The 23,514-nt window shown below is 35.1% G+C and overlaps 2 protein-coding genes and 1 long non-coding RNA gene across 7 annotated transcripts; 2 read left to right on the top strand and 1 right to left on the bottom strand.

Moving 5' to 3' along the window:
- Window positions 1–1,481: 1,481 nt before the first annotated feature.
- On the top strand, window positions 1,482–3,522 carry LOC109192437. The gene is made up of 3 exons (XR_002056104.1): window positions 1,482–1,944; window positions 2,809–2,891; window positions 3,257–3,522. It is a non-coding gene; the product is annotated as an uncharacterized LOC109192437 (long non-coding RNA).
- A 699-nt stretch (window positions 3,523–4,221) lies between these two features.
- LOC109192434 (V-type proton ATPase catalytic subunit A) lies at window positions 4,222–11,573 on the bottom strand. 2 transcript variants are annotated; one of them, XM_019343076.1, is made up of 21 exons: window positions 11,508–11,563; window positions 11,226–11,401; window positions 10,309–10,435; window positions 9,893–9,948; window positions 9,729–9,785; window positions 9,466–9,577; window positions 9,318–9,355; window positions 9,076–9,177; window positions 8,803–8,859; window positions 8,618–8,689; window positions 8,410–8,511; window positions 8,240–8,302; window positions 8,009–8,141; window positions 7,606–7,712; window positions 7,096–7,290; window positions 6,943–7,029; window positions 6,718–6,822; window positions 5,505–5,602; window positions 5,348–5,426; window positions 4,927–5,015; window positions 4,222–4,804 (listed from the first exon to the last, which is right to left on the bottom strand). In XM_019343076.1, the coding sequence occupies exons 2-21, from the start codon at window positions 11,301–11,303 to the stop codon at window positions 4,690–4,692; spliced, it is 1,872 nt and encodes a 623-aa protein (XP_019198621.1). In that variant the 5' UTR covers window positions 11,304–11,401; window positions 11,508–11,563; the 3' UTR covers window positions 4,222–4,689. The 2 variants fall into 2 exon arrangements, with proteins under 2 accessions (XP_019198621.1, XP_019198620.1); XM_019343075.1 differs by having other exon boundaries at window positions 11,226–11,573.
- Window positions 11,574–14,235: 2,662 nt separating this feature from the next.
- Window positions 14,236–17,606, top strand: LOC109192436. Of its 4 annotated transcripts, none has more exons than XM_019343084.1 (5): window positions 14,236–14,389; window positions 15,594–15,864; window positions 16,006–16,157; window positions 16,785–16,921; window positions 17,175–17,606. In XM_019343084.1, the coding sequence occupies exons 1-5, from the start codon at window positions 14,251–14,253 to the stop codon at window positions 17,340–17,342; spliced, it is 867 nt and encodes a 288-aa protein (XP_019198629.1). In that variant the 5' UTR covers window positions 14,236–14,250; the 3' UTR covers window positions 17,343–17,606. The 4 variants fall into 4 exon arrangements, with proteins under 4 accessions (XP_019198629.1, XP_019198628.1, XP_019198631.1 ...); XM_019343083.1 differs by having other exon boundaries at window positions 15,591–15,864; XM_019343086.1 differs by lacking the exon at window positions 14,236–14,389 and adding an exon at window positions 15,087–15,141.
- Window positions 17,607–23,514: the final 5,908 nt, after the last annotated feature.

Here is a 23,514-nt window from a genome sequence, read left to right as displayed (position 1 = left end):
ACCATGGCCACGCAGGTTGAGTGAAAGGCTGTTGCTATGGATTGGTAGTGGTTGGCTTTCCTTGTGCAACAAGAGCTGATGGCGCAGCTGGAGCAGCCAGAGAAACATCATCCGCATAGATAAATTGATGTGCAATTAGATAGTCATTGAGTTGATCAATGTTAACAGGTTCCATCATGGTTAATGAGGAAACCATTGCGCGGAACTCAAGAAGGGGGGGCCCTTGAACAAATAGAGATTTTATTAATCTAATCCAATTGGCCAGCCATCTTCGACCAGTAGTCTAATTAAAACCTTGGTTTTGCCAAGATACTCACTCGTCGTATAGTCTCCCTATCTTAAAGATTGCACCTGACTAAGGAGACTCAGAGAACGTGCCTTAGAGGAGGATCCAAAAGTAGCTTCAATAGCTAGCAACACGGCTCGGGACATGGTATGTCCTACAACAACATATATAACTTCATCGGATAAAGACTATATTAACATGGCCAAAATAGATTAACCCTGACGAACCCAATTTTGAGTTGCAGGATTGCCTAATACGGAAGATCCATTCGAACCTGAACAAAGGAAGCTGAACACGGGAGTGTGCCATCAACGTAATCACTGAGATTCTGTCCGCGAAAAAAAGAAACAAGCTGAGTTTTCCAAAATAAATAATTAGAAGAAGTTAGTTTAATGGACATAAATTAATGGACTGATTGGAGGGTATTTATTGGTGGAGGAAGGGTGGAGGATATATATGAGAAGGTATGAGAGGAGGACACAACGCCATTGGCTGATGGTGACGGCATAGTGTCTCCAATAGTGACGACAGTTTATTTCTTGGCAACCATGGATCTTGTAGGTCTATTGATAGCCTGGTACCATATGATAACAATAAATCTAAGGAGAATAATAATTATGGAAGAATAAATTGTTATTGAATACTCTGAAATTGTACCGTATACATGAATAGACTATTTATAAGGATACAAAGAGTCACAATTAGTCAGGATAAGAATAGTAAATGGTAATATTTCTAAGAATAAAGGGAGATGTGGAATGAATTATAATGTGCCTAAAATATAGATCTAATACCTCATAAACCACGGCAAAATATTTTAATACAAGATTTATGATCCACCCACTTGATCAATTCTTGACTAATTTGTTTATATTTGATATCATATGACCATATATGCATAACAATTTACTATCCTTTTGCCTCACTGAATTCTACTCAATGAATCTCGTTCTCATATAATAGTCTATAAACCTTCCACAAGATATTTTCTTTTTTTTCTTTTAACATGAAAATTATGATCCATCACTTTTGACTAATTTGTTTATATTTGGGATCCGTAAAGCTTAACAATTTGCTATCATTTACCAAAAAAAAAAAAAAAAAACAACAAACAATTTGCTATCCTTTTTGCCTCGGTGGGGTCCGCTTTCGGGCCCACAATCCCCAGAAGCTACCTGTATTATCCCTATATGTACAGGTCGAGAATCACCTTCATCTCCATTTTTCCATGGCCCGTTCCATCTCACAAACCCTAAATCTCATCCGATCGAATTGCGCAACCGCAACCGGCGCGTCCTTCCTGCCTCCCGGCGCCAAATCGTCGTCATCGGCGGTCGTTAATTCAATTCGTCTGACGTCCTCGCGGAGCGTTTCGAGCCATCCCGACAGCTCCGTTAAGAATGCGTCCGGCGACGTCTCCGAGGCGGATGCAGTGGCGGTGCAGCGAATCGAGGACGCCATCCACCGTATCATAGTCCGCCGATCCGCTCCCGATTGGCTCCCGTTTGTTCCCGGTGCATCTTATTGGGTTCCACCGCGTCGCGGTTCGTACGGTATTGCCGACCTTGTTCATAAGCTGTCCAATTCACTTTCCGAAGAAGAGGTTATGGCCCTCACCACTGATCGTGGCTGGCCGTCGTCCTCTTTTTTTGTAGACGGTATATATATATATATCTTTTACCTAAACCTTATATGTTATAAGTTTTGGCCAGCCATGCTAGTCATTTAATTAGGTAAATGATCGTGGCATAGGAATTATGCTTGCGTTTATGTATACAAGCACGTTAGCGTGCGTGCGTGCGTGTATGTGTCATCGAGGAGAAGTGAACGCAAATTATGATTTTGTGCGCACCACCATCACATAGGCCATAGCTTCTATTGGCGTTGATTATTAGCAATTTCAGAGCCATGTGCGGGGTATATTTACCTTAATGTTTTGTTCATAAGCTAATTGTGATTTGAAAGCTCGTAGGATTTGGAATTTTTACTTTTATCTTTAATATAAGTTGTAAATTTTGATGTCAGGATTGTTTTTGGAGAAAAATTTTGTGTCAAAGATCATAATGTGTTCATGTTGTACATTTTCATTTCTTCTGAATGATGTCAGTGGATAATGAGAGTGAGCAATCCTGTCTGATATTTTCTGGTAATGATTTTGGTCTGGCATGAATGCACACTGTTTAGACTAGTCTTTTTTTTTTTTTTTTTTTTTTCAAAAATAAATGTCGGGGTAAGTATTTCTCTTGGATTGCCATTCCCTTGTTTTGGAAAGTTATCTGCAAGCATTTGGCTGCAAGAGTGCAAGATCAAGTTCTATATTCATGGTTTGAGTATTTTCTACTGTATCTAAAAGTAATAGACTGATATCCTGTTTTTGTCATGTTGTGTTTGTGAGTGATGAGAATGAGCAATCACAGTTTCCACTGAATGCTTTTGATCTGACATGAATTATGATTTATGAATAGTCAAATTAGCACATTGGTTTGTTAATAAACTAACTGTTGCCTGGTTTTATTGAACAGAAACACATGCTGACCCCAAAAGCACCTCTAAGGATGAGGAAGAAAAATGATAGACCTTACCTTTGACTTAATTGTTGTCTGAGGTGAGTTAAATTTTGATTTTTACTTATAGCCAACTTGATTCCCACTTTACTTACAAATTATGCTGACTGGTTCTTCTAGTTGTGTTGGAGATTGTACAATTTCATTTCATGTGCTACAAACCACAAATGGGTGTTTTAGTGTTTCTGAATTTCATACTCCCCACAAGGACCCCCTTTTTAGTTATTAGTACAAGCACATTATAGTGTAGGCATCCATTTATTAGATCATTATGGTATGGTTTCTTTACAAAAGCTCAATTGAAATAATTGAGGATTTGAGGGGGCCTTTTGGTTCATTGCTTTGGTGATGTTGCTTCTTTATTTGGAAAATAAACTAAAAATATCCCCTAATGTTATTTTATTAGGACTGCTGGTACAAGCGGTCTGTACATTTATGCTTCACTTGGAGGGCTCTGTTTCACGATGGAAGATACACACCTGTAAATATACCAACTGCTATAGCCAATTTGCCATGGTGGCTTTGTATTGTTCATTCGACTTTACTGTCTTTCCCCTTTCTTTATAACATTGTAAATTATTTAATTTTCTGGTTAAATTCCTTCTGTAGAATTACTAAATCCCCCATGATATAAAATGACATTAAAATAAATTATCTACTCTGGTTATTTAATTGTAGTTCTATGTATTTGTCTTTTTACTGTCTACAATGACACAATGAATTTACAGTCTAATGCCAATTGTATTATACCAGAATAAAGTGTCATATTTTTTATCAGCATTGCTGCAGGCAAAATGCCGATCCGACCTCGTATAAATATCGATGGCAAATAAAACAAGCAGTGGCATTCTAACCTGCCAAGCATGTGTTATTTGATTTTCGGAGGTCTATTTGGATTTATGTATTTATTTATTTTTGGGAAAAAGCTACCATTGATATCCTTACTTAAATCAAGTGTAAATAGGAGATAAATATTCGATCGATATAAAAATTAGTGTAGAAATTGAAGTTAATTCGAGAAAATCAAATCATGTCATTAAGGATCATTGTGTGATATAAACAAATTTATTGCAATTCCCCGCAAGGACCATCTCACCTCAAATTTATTTTGATAGTACACAAAATAATATTCTTTCAATACTCAAATAATATACTTTTTTTTTTTTATTTAATGGTGTACACACCTACTCCAACCATCTCACCTCATAACCAATTAATCAAGTTCAGGGTTTTTTTTTTTTTTTTTTTTTTTTTTTTTTTTCCTTTTGGGATAATAAAAAATTTAGTCAATAATAACATTAACAAAATTTTATTTCACTTTGTTCCTTCTAGTAAGCATGGGACAAGACATCAGAGAACAATAGATAAATAAAAAATACAAAACACATTCCACAATAATAGAAGAATCTGATAAACAAAAGGGAACCCCGTAGTGAATTTCAAGTTGTAATACACGAATTATTAGGACAGGGATAAGAAAATATCAATTACAGTTCAAATCTTTAAGACCCGGTGATGAAGAGTGAAGACCAGCAAATACAATAAATAAATAAATATACCTAGGTGGCACCTCTTATTTCTTTTAATTAACGGCAAAAAAATGGACTCACCAAGCTACATACAGAAAAAGCTAACACAAAATGTGGAACTGCCAAACAAGCACTGTTTCTTCTTCTTCTTCCGTGTCTTAATTCTCCTGTTCTACCAGGATTGTGGACCAGAGAGGCATGCATCGAAATCCCTGATTGATGCAATATGCTAATACAAGAAAAAAAACTCACTTTTTGCTTCATGTATAGACAACCCGAATTATCCGAATACGTGGGTGTCACATGGCATTCATCGAGTTTCATCTTCAAGGTTACGGAAGCCAGCAATCAAATCATCGTGAAGCTTTTTGAACTTGGCCACCAAGACATCTTCTCCTTCAGCAGGGTCCTCAAATTTTTGAGACCTGCACAATCACAGAATAAAAAATAGATAGGTGATTATGACCAGATACTGATAGGGACAAATGTGTAGCGTTGAGGTGTAATTTAGTCGAGGTCACGCCATTGGCTGAGATATTTTACTTACACCAAACGGTAGAACAGATCTCCAAGGCGGTGCTTAATCAAACTATAAGTGATCTTTTGACCATCCATACCAGCTCCTCGCTCGACAGCCTGTGCAAAAGACCATGCTAAATGTTAAGGGTCAAAAGTAACAGTTTACTATTCCTATTGAAAACAATAAAAATGCACCAATTCGAGTCAGAAAATTGCACGTCTGAGAATAGATTAATAATCAAACTCAAGACTTTAGTTGCACAAAGGATAACCTTTTTGTATATCTAGTTGGGTATTCTCTAAGGTTAAAAAGTGGTTCATTTGCTGCACAAAAATAATGTCCTCAAGCAGTAGTAAAGATGAACTCTCTGAATTGTCTTCAACAGTACAAGTGTACAACCCACCAACTGCCCAAGAAGAAGAAATGTAATTGAAAATAGTGTTCATACCTGATTTGCCAAGTTGTAGAAGTGTATAATGTTGCGCAACATCCAAACAGACTTGTAGAAGGGGCAGAATTTATCATATCTGTCACCAAAAAACAACAATGAGGTGACTACATCAACTCTTGAAGTAAAAGCATCACATACTATAATAGGGACTCACGGTGTAAAAGCATTTTGTGCAAGGTAGTCTTCCCTCAGCAGCTTGGCAGTTTCAAGGGTAATTTTATCGGTTTCAGCTAAAGCATCCTTTCCAACAAGCTGCCATGAGAAAAATAGTCACATTAAATTTGATTCATTACTCTGTTTCATTTCACCCTGTTATTCCCCCTTTGGGTGGTGGAGAGGGAAGGGGCAACAATACTAGATCCTGTGAAGAGAAACTTTACAAAGAAACAGACTGATGGTGTTCCCAGAATGCGATTGTGATGTGCCTTAAAAAATATCAGAGAAGGAGGGGAAGCTATTTTCTCTACATTAATTTATACAGGAGTAAATAAATAAAAGGGTTAGCATTTATGAACATGAAAAGAAAAAAAAAAAAAAAAAAAACTGCAGAGAAACACTTTTTGTCAATTATATTGATAAATCCTCTTTTAGCCTTGGAGTCAAAGTCGGACAAATCTCTCAACTGTAATGGTTTGGACACTTTTGGACCTACCACTGAATTTGGACAGAAAATTTAAATAAATCAAAATTTGGACTGTATTTTTGTCATTTTATTTTATTCCTAAATCTCTCAAATCTCCATAGTTGAAGATTTTGATCCTTGGAAACTCCACCTCCCACTCTTCTAAAAGCATACTACTTTGCAACAAGTTAATCTAATCTAAAATTCTCAAAGAAATATGTATCTACAATCTTGTAGATCACACACACTTATTATAACTATTTTTATTTTAATAGTATAATTTTGCTTGAAAAAGAAAAAAATGATAGTAGGAAAAAAAAAGAGATAAAAATGTAAAGATAGCTGTAACCTGTAGTGGTGGAAATGGGATAACAAATAAAATGTCATTTGTACAAAAACTTAAGGGTAACTGAAATTTTTTGAAAAACTTGCTTAGCAAATGGCTCTAAAAGCCAAAAGTTAGCTTCTCATAATTCTATAAGCTAGCTTATCATGGTTGCCAAACAAACTTATTAAGTGGAAGTACCACTATACTTTGAGGAACCAAAGGCAGAATGAATTCAAAATTTAATGAATTAATGTCAAACTAATAATAGCGTTAAGAAATTCCACTACAACAAATAAAAGAGATCAGCAACACTTCAATATTCTGATTTTGTGATAAACTCTCAGTATCATCTTATATTCCTAGAAGTTTCAAAAGATGAAGCAAAATGGATGGCAAGAAATTAGTAAAAGTACGTACTTGCACAATTTCATTTAGGTCATCCTCCCTCTGCAGAACCTCTCGAGCTTTTGTTCTTATGTTAATGAAATCAGGATCAAACTTTTCATAAAAGGACTCCAGTGCCTGGGCAAGTTAAAACAAACACGGTGCAATGCTTTCTCAATAAGCATAATGATCCAAGGAAAAGGCTAGTTTAGATTTTACTGAAATTATGCATATGCTAAAAGCAAATAGAAAACGCACCCCTGAGTACTTTGAGTAGGAAATCAGCCAATTTACAGAAGGAAAATGCTTTCTTTGTGCCAATTTCTTGTCCAGACCCCAAAAAACCTGAAAAGTATATGTCAGAAATCCCTATTTTGCCCCCTAAAAATAGATGGCATTGTTTGTATTTACCTGAACAATACCAAGGGTTGCAGATGTAACAGGATCTGAGAAATCCCCTCCAGGGGGAGAAACTGCACCAACAATTGTGACACTCCCAGATCTTTCAGGTCCACCAAGACATTTAACTTTACCAGCACGCTCATAGAAAGATGCAAGACGTGCTGCCAGATAAGCAGGGTAACCACTATCTGCCGGCATCTCAGCCTGAATAAGAAGCACAAGGTATGTTTCAAGAGAAGCTTAATTAGGCATAAATCTCTATTTATCATAAAATTCTTTGTAATCACCTACAGGCAATGCCCCAAAGTTTATGGAAACCCTAATATGTATAATTTTCTTCTAAGTTTTATTAGGGCAAGTTTCAGTGGCTAGTTTAACTTTTCGGCAAAGGTCAACCATCAACACCTATATGCTTGCTCTGGATCAGTAAACTGATGAATGAGCCCCTGAATTTGCACAGAGTGCTTTGATAAAACAATTGCCACTTAATATATTTTGCAAAACTAATATTGGACTTACCAGTCTTCCAGAAATTTCACGCAATGCTTCTGCCCAGCGAGAAGTAGAATCTGCCATCATACTCACATTATACCCCATGTCTCTGAAATATTCAGCTATAGTAATCCCTGGAACAACATTGAACACAACGCTGCTAATTAGTACCTAAAAGGATAACTTTCTATTTCATATACTCCGTACATTTTTTGACAAGTAATCATATTCAAAGCACCAGGGTAGTGCAACCCAAGTACACATAGATGAGTAACAAAAAAGGCCTATCTGATTTAGCCATACTGGACTGCAGTAGTAATACAAAATAGAAAAGCAAGTGCCATATTGTAGATGATGAATAAATAAAACAGAACTTCTAGCAAAGGAACTTAGCCAAGGGCATATTATAAGGGTAAGTAACTAAATTCACCTGTATAAATGGAAGCCTCACGAGCAGCCACGGGCATATTAGAAGTATTAGCAACAAGTGTAGTGCGCTTCATGACAGACTCCTCACGGCCATCAGGCAGTGTCATTGTAAGTTGAGGGAAATCCATGAGCACCTAAAATTAAGCATTTAGGTTAAAGAAATCATGTAAGAGAAAGAGAGGAAACACACTGGTGCAAGTAAAAACTAAGAGGTTCAGCAAAAATTGTATACCTCTGCCATTTCATTTCCTCTTTCACCACAACCAACATACACGACAGTGTCTGAGTTTGAGTACTGCACTCATATATTGAGACAAACCATTCAAATAAGAATGTAGCTAAAGAAGCATAAAGGCATCAGCGAGAAACAGTCCACATTTAAATCAATCAATTAAGGCTCACCTTGGAAAGGGCTTGACTAATCACTGTCTTCCCACAGCCAAATGCACCAGGTATGGCACAAGTACCACCAAGTACCGAAGGGAATAGGGCATCAAGAACACGCTGATATTAAAGAAAGCATAGTAACATAAACTCTCAATATGATAAGTGGTATCAACTGTAAAGTATAAGACTAAATGAAGGGATTAATTACTAGAGACATTCTTACCTGTCCAGTAAGCAGAGGGGTGTCAGCAGCTAGCTTAGCTGCAACAGGCCTGGGTGTACGTACGGGCCAAGTCTAGAAATATGGCAATATTAATATGAGATTAATCTTGAAACTGTTCTAATACCTCAGCATGAAACTAATATATATAGAAAATTAAAAATTTAGAACCCAAGAAAGTTAATAACCTGAAGCATAGTATATTGCTTTTTAACACCTTGAAACTCAAGCTCAAGAACAGTATCCTGCAAAAAAACAATGCATGAAATTACATAATACCATGTATCCTTTGTGGAGAATTTCTTTTACGAGTGGTAGGGGTGTTTTGGGAACTAGGGCAGCACTAAGCAGAATCATTTAATTAACAAACATGAAACATACAGAATGCATCTGCTAATATCCCATACTAATAAATTTACAAGAGGAATACCATGCCAAAACAGTACAAATTCAAGACAAACCTTCAGGGAATATTGACCAGCTGGTGCAACGTAAGTAATCTTTCCCATGGCATCTGGAGGAAGTGCAACATGGTGTTGCATTAAACTGTTTTCAATGACAGTCTGAAGAAAAAAAAAAGGATGATCAATGCAAAGAAGTGCAAACTGAAAAGGGAAAATGGGTGAGAAATAGAGGAAAATGATTTCACAAAACCATTTTCAAATTTCTATAAACAAGAAAACTTGTGTTACATCAAGCTTACCGCATAGAGGTCCCCACCTGTCAAGAGGTCTCCCTCACCTAAAACAATAATGGGCATAACAAACCAAGTCATATATGAAAAACCAACAGAGCAAACAAACATCTCTCAAGTACAGGACGAATGGCTACACTGAAATATTCTACACTACCTATTTTCTTAGGCTGAAATTCCCAAAGAATGTCTTTGTCAAGGGCTGGAACAGATACACCACGGGGAATGTAGACATCACCAGATTTTATAGCAATTGTCTTCAATGGCCTCTGCATTGAGTATACAAACAAAGGAGAAGGACTATCATCAGGAAGTTGCTTCACTAAGAGAAGCTACAAGTGAAACATAACCACAAGTGCATGATAACCCTCATATTCAGACAAGTTAAATAAAAAAAGAAGAGAACAGAAGGTTATGAACCTGAATACCATCAAATATGTTCCCCAATATTCCAGGACCAAGCTCCACTGACAAAGGCTTTAATTTCAAAGACAAAAATGTCAAACTAAAAGTTCAAAACTCAAATTGCATATCCACACCTCAAAAGGTAAAGACAAATCAAAAGAAGAGAAGTACGTTTACACCTTACGAGTACGAAGAACAGGATCATTAACCATCAGGCCAGCTGTTTCTTCATAAACTGCATATAAAAGCAGATAATTGTTGAGAATATTTCAAAACGCTTGTGAGATCTAGTATTCCAAAATATTATCACCAAAACTCATTACTAGTTCTTGTTTCTTCATTAAAATTTCTTCAGGGAACTCTAACTAGGAAATAAAAGCAGTAAATTTTCTTTTTTAGTAAGACATGCCCATTTTCAATCAAAATTGAGAATTTGATTTCTTGCACTTAATTCTGAAATATTTTATTCATGTCCCTGCTTTTGAAAGAGAGCACATACAAAGAGAGGGAGAAAAAAATAAACAATAAGCATAGCATGAGTCTGCAGAGGAGAATGCATCATGAACAGAGAAGGACAGTATATGGAGATATGTACCCTGAATTGTAGCGGAATCTCCTTCCAGCCGAATGATCTCCCCGATAAGGTTGTCATGTCCAACACGAACCAATTCATACATGGCAGCCCCGGCCATTCCATCGGCAACAACAACTGGACCAGATACCTATATGCAGAGACACAAACCTTATTCTTTGATGTTGACTATAGAGGAAACCAAACAACTAAATTCTATAAAGATTCACGAGGTAGGCAATCTTCAATCATCCTCTGAATTGAGTATAAGTAATTGAATTTTGTATTTTTCACACTTGTTGAAGCAAAGATGCTATTCGCATAGTGGTATTAGAAAAATAAATAAATAACTAAGTAACATAGACAACTTAGAAAGATTGTTTTGAACTAAAAGCACAAGCATTTGAAGCATCAAAGAAAAAATCATCTAGGAAGTGAATTCAAAAGCAGTACATAATTAGCAAGCTAACATATGAAACATAAGGTAGTGGTTATTTTCTATAATTCCAGATGAAATTAGGTCAATTGCACGTCCATCTCTTCATAGGCAAATAACAAACAAACGGCTGTCACATCTTCGCATTGAATTTTCTTCATTTATACGTTACGAAAAGCAACAAAGATATATTTTCATAGTCCAAACATCAATATTATTAAAATCACAACCGAACAAATCATCAACAGTAGCACAATGAAGTAACGAATGCTCATCTCAACTACAAACAACAGAGCAGCCACCTAGTAAATTCAAAACTTCAAATGCAAATTGCATAAGCAACTACACAAAATACAGTGAGTAAATCAGAGAAAAAAGACAGCCATTCAGATCAGACATGAATATGAAATCCGCAATTCAAACAGTTATCCTGAGCATTAAAAATTAAATGGATAAAAAACGAAATAAGAGGAGTAGAGGTACGGATCGAAACGAGAAGGCGAACCTTGCGGACGTATCCGTACTCGCTTTCCTTTTCGGAATCCTCGAAAGTAGTCAGCGGACCTCCGAACAACGACGGCATTGTGACGAAAGATAACCGTAATCGAATTGCTTAAAGTAAAACCTCACAATTCCGTGATCCGCCGGAAGGAGAAGGCCTGCCGATCAATATCCTGATAACTGCGAATTTAGATTTAGATTCAGATGGTCGACTGTGTGCGAAGTGTCAGAGAGAGGTTGTAAATGATTATATGAAGACGAAGCTGAGCAGTGAGAGATATAGCACCTTTTAACCGATGTCCTGTCTTGAAGGCACGGATTTGGACATACAAAACAATATCATGGGAAAATCACAATGTTTTTTTTCCCCTGTTATATATTTATAGCGCTTTTATTCATGAATTATTTATTATTTATATATTTATTTTAGTCCCTTCCGTTATTTTAAGGGTTGTTTGGTTCAAGTTAATGAAGTTATATAATACTCCGTATAAGATAATTAAAGTTATATTTGTTAGAAAGTCTATTGTCACTAGGTGTTGTGTAGTGGTAGGACTCAATTATTGTATTCATATACTATTGTACAGACTACTATTATTGAATATACAGATATCATAATCCTCATCTGGTATCAGCAGGTTACGATCATTCTTTTCATGGTACCTCTCGGTAGTGATAATGGCTCTGTCGGCAATTCGTCCGAACGGACCATCTCCGAGGCCATCATACCGCAGGAAGCAAGACGAAACCGAATGATCGTCGCCTGATCTGACACCAGGGACCGCTATTCCGGCCGCGATCGCAACCCCTTCCATGGCGACCACTAAGGCCACCGCCACCTCGCTGACCGCCAGGTTATGAGGACAAGTCCAGGACTGATCATGTGTGTTTGCTATAGAGGTCGCTATATGGGCTGAAGCAGGCCCCTCGGGCGTGGTTCGATCGCCTTCATTCCTTCTTGGTCTCGGTTGGTTTTACACCCTCAAAGACTGATGTCTCTATGTTCATTTACACTCGTGATTCTGTTCACTTGTATTTATTGGTGTATGTTGATGACATCTTGGTTATGGGATCTGATTCTTCTCATGTTGCGAGTCTTCTTACGGATTTAGCCACTAAATTCAAGATTCGTGACATGGGGACTCCATCTTTCTTTCTTGGAATTGAGACGATTCCTTGGCATGGCGGACTGCTTCTTTCATAGTAGAGGTATATCTGTGACATCTTGAATCGTGCAGGTATGGTGGATTGCAAACCTTTGGCGACTCCGGTGTCTCTGTCTCGGCCGTCCACTGATTCTGTCGTTCCTTTTGAGGATCCGACGCAGTATCGGAGTCTTGCAGGGGCTTTGCAGTATCTTACATTTACGCGCCCGGACTTGTCTTATGCAGTGAACAGGTTGCGTTAGCACATGCACTCTTCGGCGACTAAGCAATGGGCTATGCTCAAACGTGTGTTACGGTACGTTAATGGGCAATCTTCATTATGGTTTGCATATTCGTAAGTCATCTTCAGTTGTTGTGCATGCGTTCCCTGACTCGGATTGGGCTGGTGATTCGGTTGATAGAAAGTCTACGAGTGGTTTTGCGGTTTTTCTTGGCTGTAATCTAATTTCATGGACTTGTCGGAAGCAGCGCACTGTTGCGCGTTCGTCCACTGAGACTGAGTATAAGGCACTTGCTGACGTGTCTGCAAAGGTTACCTAGTTGGTCTCTTTATTGAACGAGCTTGGTCTGCGTCTGGGGTTGCCTCCTACTCTTTGGTGTGACAACTTGGGTGCCACTTACTTATGTGTCAACCCGATTTTCCACACTAGGACGAAGCATGCGGAGATAGACTACCATTTTGTTCGTGACAAGGTAGCCAATAAGGAACTGCAAGTTAACTTTATTTCCACCAAAGATCAGATTGCGGATGTTTTCACCAAGGCATTACCTGGTCCGCGATATACTCTCATTCGTGACAAACTCAATGTTGTTTCTTCCATACCTTGTGCTTGAGGGGGAGTGTTAGGAGTCTATTGTCACTAGGTGTTGTGTTGTGGTAGGACTCATATTCGTGTATTCATATACGCTTGTACGGACTACTATTATTGAATATACAGATATCATAATCCTCATCATATTTGCTTAGGAATATAAGATTCTCATATTTGATTCAAGTTATGTAATTTTCCCAGAGAATCTAACATAACCTCCACATTAAGTTTTTAACTATTGGAAGAGAATGTGAAACACCATCCAATTTCTTAGGTAATCTCACATTCCCTTGTCTTATTACTAATTTTGAAAAAGACATTTTCATCTCCAAGCAGCGACCTCTGGCATTTTTTTAAAATTAAATTATTAAAATAAAATTTTAAAAATTAATTTTTAATATGATAACCATCACGTCAACCACCAACAAGTAAACAAGTCATTTTTTGTTCAATTGTATTATTTTGTGTTGTTGAGGGACTCAATTGTAGCCTCTTTTATTTTTTTTTAGTTTGATTGCCTAATTGCAATTTCGTGTGTAGTTCGATGGTCTATTTGACCCTTATTCCAAACATTTATACAAAGTGAGAGTATAGATTTTCGTTTGACTAAATAACATAGGAGGAAAAAAAATGCTATAAACCTATAATTCAGGAAGAAAAGTGCCATTTAAAAAAAAATCACAAATTATATATTACGAACACATAATGTTATATATGTAATTAATTACTTTATTTTGTATTCAGAAGTTCTTTTAAAATACTAATGTCGCACAATATTAACATATTAGAATTTGATGACTCTAACAATTCTAATGTGTTTTGTCTTAGAAACACAATTTATATTCTAAAAGTTCACAATTTTAATATTAAAAAATACATAATTTATACGTTATTTATGATCTGAATATACATAGTCATAATCATAACGTGAGTGTTACATCTAATGTGATAGCCCATGGGGTAAGAAATGTAGAATCGGGTTGAAGGGGAATATCGAATGCGATTCAGGAGAGCCAAAAACGCATAACATTAAAACTAGGAAGCAGTAAAAATGACAAACGGCAAGAAAGCAAGAAAAGAACCTTACACCGACTTTTTTTCCTTGAGCCCAGCTGCCGGCTTCTGTCTCTGCTCTTGCTCCGACCAACGCTCAAACTCAATTTTCAGACTGCGGGAAACCAACCGCTCCGGTGAGCTCTTACTCCCCTTCTTAATTATTACAGCTTTAGAATTATACGCACATATTTTCTTCTAAAATCTCGGAATTCCCCAACCTTACGTTGAATTCTCATTCAATTCCCAATTTTGAAAATTCTTTCATTGAAGTTTGATTTCTTAATCTGTTTTCGTGCATACGGGATGTCTATTTTATCTTCTGGTACTCTGTTAGGCTTTCGTGTCTTGTAATTCCGGCGGTTCATTTCGCCGGAATGAGTTATCGGTGGAAGATAATTTTCTCTAATTTCCTTGATAATTAACAAGGTTCTGACTTTTTAATCTGTTGTTTAATGCTCTGCTCATTCTGGTTTTTTATTTTCTTCATTGAACTTCCTAAACTCTCCCGGAGCTCCTCACTTTTCGATCATGTGTTGAAGGGGATTTGAGAACTTACAGAAAAATGTTAAAAAAAAAAACCAGAGCAATCTTGTGATTTCTCTGCATGTATTCATCCAGATGTATTAGCTACTCTAATCATAATGTTAAAGTAAATGGGGCAACCCAGCCAAGTTATTCAGACCGTTTGACTTAGTAAACAATAAGGTTTCAAGTTCGGTTTCCAACGAAAGTGACCTATTGGTCAGCTATGGGCAATCTGGTTGGTTTATACCCTTGTGGTCCCGGCTAGGGTGACAAGGCGGGGTTACCCAGTGCACACATGCTGGCAGTAATATGCCATAGGTTATGGGTTGTGATTTAAGAGAGGGTTTTCTACGATTCCGAAGTAGGGACGCTTTGGCCCTGTTTGGTAAAATTGTTTGTCTATAGGCCAATTTTGGCTTATTTGACTACTATTAACTTTTCATTTGGTTAAAAAAATCAATATAAGTGTTTGGTTAATTAGCTTTTTGTAACTCCAAAATGCTAAAATTCAAAAAGCTGCTCAAGGCAACTTTTTCAATTAGCTTTTTGAGAAAGGAAATTATACCAAACAGCTATCAGCTAACAGCTAATTTACCAAATACCTTTGTACAATCAGCTAATGTTATCAACTAGTTATACCCTCTAATTAACCCAATCAGCTAACAGCCATTTACCAAACAGGGCCTTTATCTTATGCCATTTCAAACAAATCGTTTATCTGCTCACTCGTTGGGCAGTCCCGGTGTATTTATGTTGCTGATTGGCTAATATTGGTATGGTGTACTATCTTTTTCTTGATCTTGTGTTTAGCAGTGCTGTTCTGTAGCCCAATGGTAGATCTGGGGAAAGGTGCCTCTTTCCCTACTGCTGATAATCCTTTTGCAAGGCTTCCTGATCATATATTGGTAGAGATTTTCATTCGGGTACCCATAACAGAGTGGAGCCAGTTATCTTGCGTTAAGAAACAATGGGCCAATCTGTTCCAAGAAGAATGCTTGTGGCATGCTGCTCTAATCAGGACTTTTCCTTTCGCTGGCCTAGCCAAACGGTGGCCTGGGCCTATCCCTCGAGGGATGAGCAAAAGGTACTAAGGAATGAATACCTTTTAGCATATGAATACAAGATAACATCGATCTTAGAATATTTCTTGCTTCTAAATTTAGGTCAAAGCAAATTTTTTAGTTCTTCGAATGACTGACTATCTGGTGCTATTTCCTCGTTTCAGGAGGTATGCTGCATTGTACATAAGTAAACACATGTTTTCTTTGGATGATGAAGTGGATGAGATCGTAGGCCACAGTTATTTGTTTCTGAAAGAACAGCTAGAAATTTCAAAAATGCCTCCTCCATCCGGGATACTTCACGGGACTATAATAGGTGCCCTTTATACCACTCTCAATAGAATTTATTGTTGTATGCTGAGAAACATTTCATTGTTTCTTTTCATTCGTTTTATGCACACCGTATTTATTTAGGCCCTGTTTGGTAAAAATAATCAGCTTATAGACCGATTTTGGCTTTTTGATTACTACTAATTGTTTGATTTGGTTAAAAAATCAATAGAAGTGTTTGGTTAATTAACTTTTTGTATCTTCAAAATGCTAAAATTCAAAAAGCTGCTCAAAGCAACTTTTTCAATTAGCTTTTTGAGAAAATAAGTTATATCAAACAAGTTATATCAAACAGCTATCAGCTAACAGCTAATTTACCAAACACATTTCTACAATCAGCTAATGTTATCAACTAGTTATACCCTCTAATTAACCCAATTAGCTAACAACCATTTTACCAAACAGGGCCTAATCTTCCATGGGAAGGGAACAAATTGAGGAAAGCTTTTTGAGAGTGTTCTGCCCATCAAACAAAGTGGAATATATTCTAACAAGTAGTCACCTTGATGGAACATCGAAAGTTCAATAGTAGAAAAACTCTGAAATATGGTTCTAGATGTGCTGTATTGATATTTCTTCTTAATTTACTTAGAGTTAGTTTACTTTCTGGCAGATCAGTTTATTGCATGCGGTAAATCAAGGGATAAGGCACATGAACTGGCATCGTTAATCTGGTTGGCTGTGATCGACAACATGGAAGAAAATGAACAAACACTTCTCATACTTAAGCGTCTGGCATCAGAGGGAGACGTAAGTAAATATCAGAGCATTATCCTAATCATCATTCACCGTACATTTTGTAGCCATTCTTGAATACTTGAATCCCAGAAATTCCTGTTAATATCTGCAAATTTATCTGCAAGTTCTTTGACACTAGAGGCAAATGGAGGAAACAGAATAGTCAATAGCCAAGTTTCGTAAAGTTGCTCGTTTCTCTTGTTTTGTTGCCATTTCATGCTTTCACTGCTAATCCAAATGCGTTGTATAATGCATACATTGGCAGGTTATTTTGCCTTTCCCGTACTCTAGGTCTTCCAAAGTTCAGTGGAGAGTGTTTGACAGACTCTTTACAGATTTTCGCGACTGCCTGAATCATGTCAAGTACTGTGAGATACTGGCATATGCTAAACAAAGATTTCAGCCGATACCATCAAGTTGGTTGGGTTACTAGCCAAGCGAGCACAATCAGGTTCACTATTTCATACATAGTTGTACACCAAAACTGAATCCCCGTCAAGATGTTGAATATACTTTTTTGCAACGCGGGGTGTTTACTCAAATAATTGACTCTATATTTGTATAGTGCTGGTTGTTTGCATGACATGTAAAACATGCGCCTCACCAATCCTCCCGTTATATTTTTCAAGTTGTTATTTCATACTGTCTGTATATTGTACTTTTTTTTGAGTGACGAGGAAAACTTGCAGCCATTATTTGAAGGTGTGGATTGGATAAATCCTACTTTGTGATCCTGTATCCTGTACTTTTTTACTTCAAAAGTAAGTGCAGTTTGAATGGTGCATCTTTTAATTTGCTTGCAAAAATCTCCCCAGCCAGCCCAGATTTCAGATTTTCATCTGTGCTGCCCATTTCTGTGGCCAAGAACAGGTGGCCATTACCCATTACTCCATTAGGCCCATGAAAATATTACTCCGTATTTGGTTTTCTGTGTTACTATACTGGTTGCATCAGTGGCTACCGGTTTGGGCAAATTATACCATGGACCAGGAGATCTTGGTCCAAAAATAATTTTCAGATTCTTTATCTATAATTATCACATTTTGTACTTGCAGTTGATTATCAAGTCAGATTTTGTATTTATAGTTGGCACATTTTATATCGGTAGCTATTAATTATGTGTCGATTTTTATTATTCTTTATCTTCTATAAATCAAATCATGATACATGGTAGGAGTTTTAATTACTCCATGAAAATACATGTATCATTTTCCATTAGAAAATGTTATAAAACATGCCAACTCAAGAGTCAAGAGCTGGGTTGGCTATAAGCTCTACTAGGCTACTAGCTAAGCTAAGCTATTGTATCCTACAATAGAATAGAATCTCCCCTGCCAGATGTGGTTGGATTCTTTGTACCATTGCTTGATTTACTTCTGCTCTCATTTTGCACGCTTAAGATCTAAACCCATACTTAGTATACTACAACCAAATTATTTTATTTAACATTTTTCCAAACCAGTGCGCTATTTGTCAATTAAAATTACCATAAAAACTTCAATATTTTAAATTAAAATTTTCTTAAAAGATGCATTATGATCCTCACATTATAATACCACGTAGTGGAAGATTTTAGAAAGAAGTTGACAGTTATGTTCTGACATAATACAAATTTTTTTAAAGTTTTAATTTGAGTTTCACATGGTGGCAGCAGTCATGTGAAGGATGGGAAGTACTTGTAACCATATTAATGAGTAAATTACAAGTACACTCCAAAGTACTCCAACCCTACGCACTTAATAACTATATTTGGATAAAATATTATATTATTATTTCCTAGTCAGCAGTATTAGCATGTGGTCTTACTATTAATTGCTCTGTGTACGTAAAACGTAAGGAACGGATCACGTACTCTACCTTGATTCTTGTGCTTTCATAAAATCATATTATATATAGACAAGTGTGAAGTTTGGGAACAATGACTCGAGATCGAATTTTACCAGCGATAGTGTGAGAACAACCTCTCAAAGTGAGGGGACTCCGCGTAAGCAAAGGTTTAGTGACTCTAGTCCTTGTATTCAGTTGAGTAATCATGATTTACATCATCTCAGATGTTCTGTCCGTTGGATATTCAACTTTTTATGAACAACAATAATTATACCATATTATATGATTGTATGAAGTTAATCTAGATTCGATTCATATTGTACGTGTTTGTAAAGTTTTAACACTTAGAGAAAAATATAAGTATATATTATTAGGACTCTATATATTTGAGTAAAACTTTTATCCTAGTCTCCCTATGACAGTCAATAATATAGATGTAATTTTTTTTTTCATATTTTAGAAGTAATTAAAAACACTAATACCATATTACCATTTACTAATTTTAAATTTTCGAAAACTTTATTGCTTCAAGAATTTAAAAGAATATAATGGGTCGTACATTGATGCATAACATATATTAGCATTATTGTTACTCCCAATACTGCTAAATGATGCTAAACTTAATATTTTTTTTTTTTGAAAGCGATGCTAAACTTAATATGATTAAACTAATCAAGTTACTTTCCAGAGGTTAACGTAAAAATTAATGGTGTGTGTGAACATGTTTGCTCTCCTTTGACTTTGACCTATAATCACTAGATTGTTAACGTTGTCCCAAAATTTTAATAAACTCTCCCATCGAAGTGTTTGCTAATACTTTAACATCTTAACTGTATCCATCCCTGTCACTAAATATATTTTGCTCCAATATAAAATTACTCAAATTATACTACATGCATTGTCAATTTACTCGATCTTAATTGATTAATAACTGGTTAATTGTTATAAGAAGGTACAGTGCATGTGAAAACGTACAAGATATGTCACAAAAATGAGAATGGGAGATTAATCATGTTTTCAAAGAACAAAATAATGCGACAAACAAGTTAACAAGATAGGTCCGACCTGATCACGAGAAGAGGCCTAATGTAGTTTAATATTCCTCTAACAACTTTATAATTTGCAGTGAATTATTAGAGAGGACTTAGTGGCTTGGGCATAGCTTAGCCAAGTTTTGTTCGAAAAATGAGATAGATCGTACGGCTAGTCTTGACTGATCCCGTCTTTAGTATTTGTACAAAAATAAAAATAAAAATCAATATTTGTTTGCATAAGGTCTAAGGCGTCAAGTTGATGTTTTAAATTGAATAAATTGGGGGAGTTGGGGTGGGATGGAGGGGTGGATAAATCAAGTGAAAGGGGAAATAAAGAATAGGCATTTCACATGGGAATTCTTTGGGGTTAGCAACTTGGCATAATCCATGTCCATTCTACTAATTGAAATGTTTAAGAAAATATTTTTTTTTTTAAAAGGCATTGGGATTAGGGAATTAATAAATTAATATCAAAAGCAATAATGGATTTACATATGTATGTCTTGTATAGTTGTATGTATAGTTTTTGAATGCACTCTATTACAATGTATGTATGTATATTTTTGGTTTTCATATTAGGGTTTGACTAATTCAAAGTTAAATCTAAGTAGAATGAAAATAGAAACGAGAAAGGACATTAGACATGCAAAAACATGAAAATGCATGTATGACTAAATTTATAATTTTTTTTAATTCACTTCATGTGCTTTAATAAATTGAAAAGGTAGATATGAACGGATACTACATTGTAATAGAGTCAATAATACTTTAATTTTTTTATATAATTTTTTAAAAATATACATCAATATTAATTGTTTATTAATTGAATAATTAACAGTAATATACAAGGGCATTTGGTTCACGGAATCTTGTATTATCCCAAGAAGGTAATATTGGATTTTGGGAATGTAATACATTTGGTTTGGATTGTGAAATATAATATTATATTGTTTGGTTAAGAGTTATATTTTATGTTATATGGATCAATTTACTATAATGTCCTCAATAATAAATATATATGTGTGTGTGCGCGCGCTTAAATATTAAAAAATTATATATATATATATATATATATATATATATTTGATTATATAAACATATATTATTATTATTATTATTATTATTATTATTATTAGAATAATTCAAAGTAATCTAAGATTACTTAAGAAAATGAGGATAATCATATTATATTGAAATATTACACTACATCAACTTTGATGTAATATAACATTATAAGATAATCTCATATATAACTTGAACCAAACAACATAATATAATATTACCCGACTCAAATTATCTAGGTACATATGATTCAAGCAAAGAATGAGAGAACCCACATTTCTTTTAAATCAATTTTATTTTAATTAAATTCGATCTTGAATTCCTTTCAAGAAAAAAAAAATCGACCTTGAATTACTTTTTTTTTTTTTAACGAGTTCGAAAACTTAAAAAAAAAAAAAATTATAAAACAACTTCGAAACATTTCTAGTGAGTTTTTAAATATAAAAAACGAATCAGAAACGCGGACATGTTCATCGCGAAGAGCTTTCTTGCATTATAAAGTTAAATTATTATTGTTAATCCCATAGAAAAGTATTGGTCTAATGTTCATGCATTATTCCATTTATAAACTCCAAAGTCAGCTATTTCAAGTCATTTAATAAGCACATTGAATTATTTAGGAGATTATTAATTATCATTAATTATAATATTTATGATGATTAAGATAGGTTAGGAAATGAAGGCAGTTAAGCACTATAGACCTATAGTGACCAAGGCGTACTATACATATAGATACATACAATACATGCTAAGATCTACATAATATTAACATTATGTTACTATATTCTTTGCTCTTTATAAAATTTTAATTTTTTATTCACATTTCCATTTTCCATGCCTTGTTATGGAAATTATTTTTAATTTCCACTTGCATAGAGACAAAAATTTTTAATAATGCTTACTGTACGTTGATAAACCAAAAAAAATAGAAGTAAAAATTATTAGGCGTTGAACTAGGCTGACTACAAAACTAGCTATTGAGTTGTACATAAAATTATGTATTTATTACTCCGTATTATTTTGGAGATATGTTTTTTAATAAATAATACGACTACATGCAAGTGGGAATTCTTATGAAAAAATTTCTTGGTGTATGTAATATATTTAAACGTTAGTTGATCAAAATATAAATGAAAAAAAAAAATCATTTAAGCCTTGAAAAGGTATATCATTAATCTCATCTATTTACATTAACAGCAACCCAAAAAAAAAAAAGAAATATAAATGTGAGTATATGTAACTAATATATTTGGGTATATCTACTAATTTCTGCAACTATATTGTAACAAAGTTAATAGTACTCAAAAAAATATATTTGTTATATCTTATCGAGTTATCGGTATATATGAGGTTTTATAAAATAAGTCTAAGATGTTAATCATCATCATATTCATTTGTAACTACGGGGTTGTGGATGAGTGAAAAAGACTCATTCGTCATTAATCAAATATCAATGGTTTGATCTTTAGTTTTGAGTATGGAACAACTTTAAATCTCCAAACACCAATTCGACGAGAGGATTAGTCATTGTGTCCGATAGTGGAACCATGAACTACACAAATATATATATATATATATATATATATATATATATATATATATATCATATCATATTCATTTGTCACTAGATACAACTAAAAAAGGGTTTAGTTGGTACTATAGAAAAGTTCATAAAATAATTACTATTTTGAGTATATAACCATACTACTACATTAGTAATTGAGTATGATATTAAGAGCATCTCTATTCGAAGAATTTTGGGAGATTTTTACAGGTGATAATATACATGCGAATGAGAGAGAATAAATTGAGTTTTTGCAGGAGGCATTGATTTTTGTCAGATTTAGTTGGCCCCACAAGAAGAAAAGAAGACGGTCTCCTCGTGCATTTGAGGTGCACTAGAAGCGCCCAGTCGAGTGTGTGCACACCACGCGCCAAGCTAAGCACGTTAAACAACCGTTTTATTTTTAAAATAATTTTTTAATTGATTTTAATTTTATTTTTTTCACATTTTTCCTCTCTCATCTCTCCTACTTGACAACTTAAAAACTCAAAAAACATCAACAAATGAATTGAAGATGTTCTAAAAGAATTAATATTATCACAAATCACAATCCTATCAGGTCAAAATGCTAAGTGTCTAGGACAAGAGATTTTGCCTTGAACAAAGAAATAAGTATGTAATGTTGTCCCTGGTCATTATTAATATTATAACATTATGATAAGTATGATAATATTAAATATTTAATATGGTGCAACACTAATAACCTAATAGCTAGACTACCATTTAGGAGTCTAATTAAGATTTAGGAGACCTAATTAGAATTTAGGAGACCTAAAGACAAACAACAACAATGATAACTGGTGGTTATACAAGGTCACTAGTCCTCTCACTACTCACATTATATAACTCATACACCATCTAAAGGAAACTGAATAGAAGTGAGAGACAAAACTCTACAGCACTCCGATTGCTATGATCCTGTATTGGTATGTTTAATTCTACCACTATATACAGTTGGTCAATTCAAAAAAAGTACTGTATACAGTAAATTCCCCACACCCACGCGGCCACCCCACTCCCCATCCCAAATAAAAAAATTAAAATTAAAATTAAACACCCCAAGCTTGTGGTTCTATATATATGTAAAGCCAGTTTCATACACATAAAAGAAGCAAGCA

This window comes from Ipomoea nil, unplaced genomic scaffold, assembly GCF_001879475.1.
Source record: "Ipomoea nil cultivar Tokyo-kokei standard unplaced genomic scaffold, Asagao_1.1 scaffold1770, whole genome shotgun sequence".
NCBI lineage: Eukaryota > Viridiplantae > Streptophyta > Magnoliopsida > Solanales > Convolvulaceae > Ipomoea > Ipomoea nil.
The sequence above is the reverse complement of the archived record's forward strand: the minus strand, read 5'-3'. Positions and strand labels throughout refer to the sequence as shown.